General features: G+C 47.1%; 1 protein-coding gene across 2 annotated transcripts in view; it reads left to right on the forward strand.

Annotated features, from left to right (window-relative positions):
• Positions 1-3,487, forward strand: part of LOC122735283 (netrin-4-like) — a 60,602-nt gene extending 57,115 nt beyond the window's left edge. The window contains exon 10 of one of the 2 annotated variants that reach the window (XM_043976667.1): positions 60-3,487. In XM_043976667.1, coding sequence (XP_043832602.1) covers positions 60-196 — 137 coding nt within the window. In that variant the 3' untranslated portion in view covers positions 197-3,487. The remainder of the gene's footprint in view (positions 1-59) is intronic. The other variant, XM_043976666.1, reaches the window with a different exon arrangement.
• The last annotated feature ends 3,602 nt before the right edge of the window (positions 3,488-7,089 follow it).

Raw genomic sequence — 7,089 nt, forward strand, 5'->3', positions numbered from 1 at the left:
CCTGCTAAGCCTTCTTCCCTGGCCCCTATCCCCAATGGTGGTGGTTGTGTTCCTACCAGGCACAGACTACTTGGTCGCAGGGCAGGAGGACCCCAGGAGCAGCAAACTCTTGGTCAACATGAACAGCCTGGTGAAGCCTTGGAAAGTGTACCTGGGAAAACAAGTAGCAGGCATCCTCCGCACTGGCTGCAAGTAACCGAGGCAGACGCCCCACAGAGCCTCACTTCTCAGCAGCAAAGTCTAGCGTGTTCACCGCTCTGAAAGCCCCAGACTGCCCAGGTGCTCAGTCTGCACTGCCCCTCCTTTCATAAGCTCAGGACAAGGTCCTTTCTGTAGAGCCCCTGCTGCCCCACCAGAATCTCAGACAGACGCTGGAGAGGGATTCCACTAGGACTTAAATGTTGGTGACATAACGGAGGCACCCTGAGGCAGAGGAGAGAGTACTTGATTCAGTCTCAGGAGACCTGGATTCCCATTTGGGCTCGTGTGACTGCTCCAACCTGGATCCCTCTGCCTTCCAAAGGGTGGTGATAACACCGCTTGCCCGACTTCTGTTACAGGGTTGTTGTGGGGATGAGATGATGGATGTAAAGACGCTTTGTAAACTGGGAAGTTTGTACAAATGTAACTGGCTGCTATTATCATGAATTGCCACACCTAACACAGATTGCCTGTTGGGGTACTGTGTTTTGTCCATGGGCATCTCTCGCTGTCTTTCTAGTGTTAACAAATGGAAAATATGAATTGATCCCTAGACGCCATATTTTGTTGAGTTTATTATGGTGAAGCAAAGTGCAAAGCTTCCTTCCTTGGAGGTACCATGGATTGGTGGGAAAAGGGTTAGATCTAGATCCAGAGGTTCTAGGTTAAAATCCTGGCTCTGCTACTTATGGCCTATGTGCCCTGGTGCTGGTCACTTAACCTACCTTGGCCTCAGTTTCCTTATTGATAAAGTCAGGAGGGTGGACCTGATGTGGCTTAGAGATCCCGTGGGAAGTAGTTGAAATTGTGCTGTAGAAAGTTTGGCCTTGAACCCTTGCTTTGCTTCTTAATGCTTGTGTTATACCAGGCAAGTCCTTCCTGGGTCTCATCAGTCAAATGAGGGACCCCTGGATGGTGCCTTCCAGCTCTAGTCCCATGATCCCAAGAAATGTCATTTCAGTTCCCCACAAACAGAATCCCTGCTCTTAGACCAGGATGTCAGCGAACTCATCAGCACCCATGGTTTCAATGAGCACCTTTATGCAGATGTTTCTCAGCTCTCTTCATCTGGCCTTCACCCCTCTCCTGATTTCCAGTCTTGTATCTCCAACTTCCTACTGGGCATCTAGGACTGGATCACCCATAGGCATCTTGGAATGAGCCCATTATCTTTTCCCTAAACTCTCCCCCCTTCCTAACTTTCCTGTTATATGGTCTAGGGCTCCCAATATCCTTCCTGACAACCAGGCTTGCAACTGAGGGTGTCATCCTTGACTCTTGGCTCTGTCTCACACTTCCCTGCTATATCACTTCTGGACTATTGCAAGAGCCTTCCAGTTGGTCTCCATTTGACTATCAAAGTGACCTTCCTAAAGTGCAGACCATGTCCCCCTATCCCCTCCCCTAACATTTAGTAAATGCTAGCTGTGTGTCCCTGGGCACTGTGCCTCCCTATGACCTCCCGGATCAAATATAAAATCATCTGTTTGGTTTACAGAGCATTTCATAATCTGGCCCTTCCTAACTTTCTGCCCTTCTTGATGCCTTATAGACGGTGGGGCGTCTATGCTGTTCCTCCTCCATGACACTCAGTTTCCTGACTCTGTTTATCTTCCCTGGCTGTTCCCCATGCCTGGAATTCTCAGCTAAAACCCCACCTAGAAGTAGCCTTTTCTGCTCACCCCCCCTGCCCCGCCCCAATTCCAGCATCTCTCCTCTGAGCCCATCTCCAATTTGTCTTGTATACACCTTGTTTGTACAGTCGTTCCTACGTCATACAGTAAGCTTCCTGAGAGCAGGGCCTAGCTCTGCTTGTTTGTATCTCCAACACTTAACACAGTGCCGAGCACTTAACCCATGCTTGACTTGACTTGTTGGAAATGGGACCTCAAGGAAGACAGACTCAGAGCTGGAAGGGCCTGCAGAGGTCATGCATGCAGTCCATCCCCTGCCTGTCCTAGGCGGGATTTGAAGACCTCTGGCTCACTTTGCCCAATCGTTGAGGGCCAGGCTATCCAAGCTGAAGACCTTCCTTTGCAACCTGTTTCCACACACCACTAACCTGAGCATGCTATTTTCCAGACAGATTGGACAACCCAAGCTGAGCCTGACCCTCTCAGGCCTCTGTGCAGTTGGGCAGGATGAGCTTCTTCTCTCGGCCTTTCAGCATCCTTCTCTGCCTTCAAGGTCTAGCTCAGGAGCTAATTTTCTTGCTCCCCTCCTCCTCCAGCCCACCGCGGCTGAGGGCTCTTTGTCTTGGGGCACTCTGGATTTCTCATTATTCTTCCTCTCCCCCCTTCCCTATTATGATATTTACTTATGTGCTTATTCTCTTAGGAGAGCCTATTTTGCTTGAGGATGGGGACTGTGTCAGTTTTTATCTTTGTATTTGAGCACTTAGCTGATGCTTACTGAATCTTGGCTGAATTCTTGGCCCTCACGGTGGACACCATCATCACTACCGGTATTGACTTTTTTTTTTTTCTTTTAGTGAGGCAATTGGGGTTAAGTGACTTGCCCAGGGTCACACAGCTAGTTAAGTGTTAAGTGTCTGAGGCCGGATTTGAACTCAGGTACTCCTGATTCCAGGGCCGGTGCTCTATCCACTGCGCCATCTAGCTGCCCCCGGTATTGACTTTTGAATATCTACAGTGAAGAAGCAATAGTGGTTCTCTGTCTCGACATTTTAACCCTGGCTTTGTGACTTATGACTGATGAAACAGAGGCTCTGGTTTGGGCTGGTGGTGAAGTGTTGTGTCTGAGGGTGGTTTTAGATCCAACATCTAGGTGGTACTGGTTTAATAAAATCCTAGAAACTCATGAAAGACCGGACCAACCTTAACAAGCGGTAATTGTGTGATACCATGGGAAGAATCCTGTGTCATCAAGGTCACCAGGTCATCTTGGGGAAATACCTCGTTACATTATTATGGTCATTCCATTCTGGAGGGTTTCCTCTTGGTCCTTTAATTCTGCTCAGAATCTCTTGCACCCAGGTCCTAGGGATTAAAGTATTTACATGCATCTTCATCACCTGATTCCTGTTGAGTGGTTGTTCTGTGTGTAGATGTGGACTTTCTTCTGGGGACACGATCCAAAAATTCTTAGAAAGGTTGAGGAGTGTGGTGGCAAGGGCCCTGGGCTGAGGGCTGAGGCTCTTGCTGTGTGACCTCGGAAGTTAAATAAAGGATGCTGAAATGCTTCCTTAAGCTGTAAATGGGTGAGAGATTATTGCTATTGTGAGATTTAAAATTGGATATTAGATCATAAATCTCTCCTACTTAACCTTTCCTTTAATTTATCTCCCAGACTAGTAAATGGAAGAAGCTTTTGGTTTTCTAGATAGACCTTTTATTGTTATTGTAGTCACAAGGTGATGTTGATTAGAAGGATAGGAAAGTAGAAACACAATACAAATCGTCTTAAGTCTAAGCTTAGTCTATATTCCTTATAAAAACTCACCAAAACCGAAGGCCACCTTTGGAGAGAGAGAGAGACCGTCTGTGCAGTGCAGTCAGGAGACCAGCAGAGCAGGAAAAAAAGCCCACTTCCGTTCTCTCCACCCCGGAAGTCGCGTGCGTAGCAGGCAGTCTGACGTGCGCAGCAGGCGGACTGTTGGTCTCCTCCCCAAAAGGGTGGTCCTTCAAAAACTGGCGTCTTTCAGTTATCCTAACCGACTGTTAAAAAACTTTCATATTTTTTTACCACACTATTCAGACGAGGAAAGTGGGAAGTGGCCTTTAGTCCCCACCAACCAAAACAAAGATGGGAGGCTTCCCCATCGATCAGTGGTCACTACCTTCCTCTGGGTCCTCCTCCCTCCCCCCAACACACAGACAATGCATCCTAGACAGCTCGACCCCAGTCCTGCTTGCTCCAAGCTTTGGAAGAAGGCCAAGGGTTCATCACCACTGGCTATAACTGCACAAAAGGCTTATTCTTCAAAGAAATTCAATTAAATTGTCGAATGGCAGGAAAAGGGCATCAGGCCCGGCCCCTCTTAGCCCTGTGTGTTCTGGGGAGGGTTCTGAGGCTGGCCTTCAGCTTTGAGAGCCTGTTTACCACCAGGCTCCTGACTTTCCATGAACCCTCTTTGTGGTGTCTGATCCCTTCTGACCAGCCCCACAGCCCTTCTTTGAAGACCCTGACATAATCCTCTTAGAGGAGTGAGAGCACCAAAGAATCACAAGATTTAGAGCTGTGTCATCTAGGCCATTCACTGCCCCCCTTTTGCGGATGGAGAAACTGAGGGCCCGACAGGGGAAACAACTAGCCCAAGGTCACACAGCTGGTCAGTGTGGGTTGAGCTGGATGGCCACTGAGGTCCTTCCCAACTTTAAAATTCTGTGGTTCTGCGAAATGACAGAATTGGGATTTGAAACCAGGTCCTCTTCACGTTAAATGCAGTGCTTTCCCTACCGTGGGAAGGAGGAAGTAGAATTAGGGAAGCATAATCTCACTGCTTCCTTTTATGGAAGAGAATGAGGCCCAAAGGCCTCAGTCACTTAGTGAACTGGTAATTTATCAATCACGGAATGCCAAGGCTAACCAAATATGAAATACACAGCCTGTCACGGAACCTTTTTCCAAGGGCTGATTATCAAAATCCTTAAAAATGCCATTCAAATTGAGGTAAATTATTCAAACTGAGTTCAGGAGGGCAGCTAGGTGGCGCAGTGGATAAAGCGCCGGCCCTGGATTCAAGAGTACCTGAGTTCAAATCCGACCTCAGACACTTGACACTTACTAGCTGTGTGACCCTGGGCAAGTCACTTAACCCCCATTGCCCCGCAAAAAAAACCCGAAAGCCAAAAAACCCCAAAAGATACAAACCAAATATGAAATACAGAGCCTGTCACAGTACCTTTTTCCATGGGCTGATTATCAAAATCCTTAATTGAGTTAAATTATTCAAACTGAGCCCAGGGTCCAGGAGGGAATCTGATCTGGACAGTAGCAATCCTTCTGCCTCACAGATTTCCCAGGCACTAGCAAAACAAAACAAAACATAATAGGATCTTCAGGACTTGAAAGAATTAAAGAGGATGAAGAGATTGAGCTGAAGGAGGTCTTAAAGACCATCTAATCGCATCTCATTTTAGCCGAGGATCCTGAAGCCGGGAGTGTTTAAGGGACCAGACCTGAGTCCCTCAGGGTGTCAGTGACTCACTGGGGACTAGTGGCCGGACCCCTCAAATCTCAGTCCAGAGGCTTTCGCACTATACCAGTAGTCAACCCTTACAATGTCAGCTCTCATTTTAGTCCAATGTGATGAAGTTTCTGGGTCTTTCTCCTTGATTGTAGCTATGCCTGGCATTGGTGTGATCTGGACTGTTCTGGCTACTCTAGACTTGGGCAAGGAGAGGGATGATGGAAGACTGGGTGTCCCTAGTACTCTGACCTCTCAGGTATCCCTCCCTCTGGCCTCGTCCCTGAAGCAGGAGCCACGAGTCACTCTTGACAATCCATCCTCATGACTGTTTTGTAACAAAACATCTGCACAGTGCGTGTGCCCATGGAAAAGACACAAACTGGAAATGGTGGGCTGGTGGTAAAGTCTTGCTTTTTATCAGGGGGATGCTCGCTGCCAAGTTTTCTCTTTTATCAGCTACCTTTTGGCATTTGGTCCATGAACATTTTCTTCCAGTACTGACTCCAAACTCTCAAGTCTCATAGTCAGTCCTTTCTTACTGTTTAGTGTGGAGTTTTAGGGCACTGTCCTATCTCTGTGGAGGCACCATGATGTAAAATAATGTACATTAACACCCCACCTATCCAGAACACAACTCCTAAATAATACAATCTCACAAAGTCCATACATTTTGCTCAGAGGAACTCCTTAAACCTTGACCCCAACTCCTGTGCCTTACTTTATATAGGGGTAGTATGGTATAGGGGGTTGGACCCGAGTTTGAATTCTGACTCAAACCCTTCCTTGCTGTGGCCCAGGGGAAGCTGAATAATCTCACTGAGCCTAAGTATCCTTGCTTGTAAAACAAGAATACTAAGATCTGTAGCATTTACCTCACAGAGCAGTGAGGATCAAATGAGATAATGTCTATAGAGTGGTTCACAAACCTCAAAGCAATGTAGACATGCCAATTACTATTGTTATTATATATATATATTTTTTAATTGGTGGGGCAATGAGGGTTAAGTGACTTGCCCAGGGTCACACAGCTAGAGTCAAGTGTCTGAGGCCGCATTTGAACTCAGGTCCTCCTGAATCCAGTGCTTTATCCACTGCGCCACCTAGCTGCCCCCTATTATTGTTATTTTAACAAGTTTAGCTCACTGGTTTCCCAGCATACATATTACATATTGACAATAAGTGAAGTACTCTGAAAGCAAAAATCCATAGCACAAAACATGGGGAAAAAACAACCAACCAACTAGGGTAGCAGGTAGAATTCAGCATAATCGGCGGTCCAAAAGGAGGCCCTTTGGAGTACCAAGTCCCATTATGCTCAGCAACCTCTGATTAAGAAGGCAGGGGGTTGTGAAATGTATCTGATCTTCAGCCACCTGGAAAACTCACTCATGTACAATGTGAACAGCTTGCGGCCTGGGGAGGCTGGGACATAAATGAGGTGTCTATACCACAGCTCATAAGAGGGCCTGCCTTGCTTCTTACAGACTTTTACCCATTCTCCTCGGGAGGGTGGAGTGAAAAGAATGCTGAGGTCAAACGCTCTGGGTTTGGGCTGTGGGCCCCGGCCATCATGAGCTCTGTGACCCTGGGCAAATCATTTCATCTACTGGGATGTTTCCCTATTTGAGGTAATGGATGTCCAAGTATTCTGTAAATGACAAACTGGTATGCTCCATCATCTTCTCTTGAATGGAAAACAATGCTAATTGCAAAAACAAAGACAGTGGATTCAAAAC

Source organism: Dromiciops gliroides, chromosome 1 (assembly GCF_019393635.1).
Source record: "Dromiciops gliroides isolate mDroGli1 chromosome 1, mDroGli1.pri, whole genome shotgun sequence".
Lineage (NCBI taxonomy): Eukaryota > Metazoa > Chordata > Mammalia > Microbiotheria > Microbiotheriidae > Dromiciops > Dromiciops gliroides.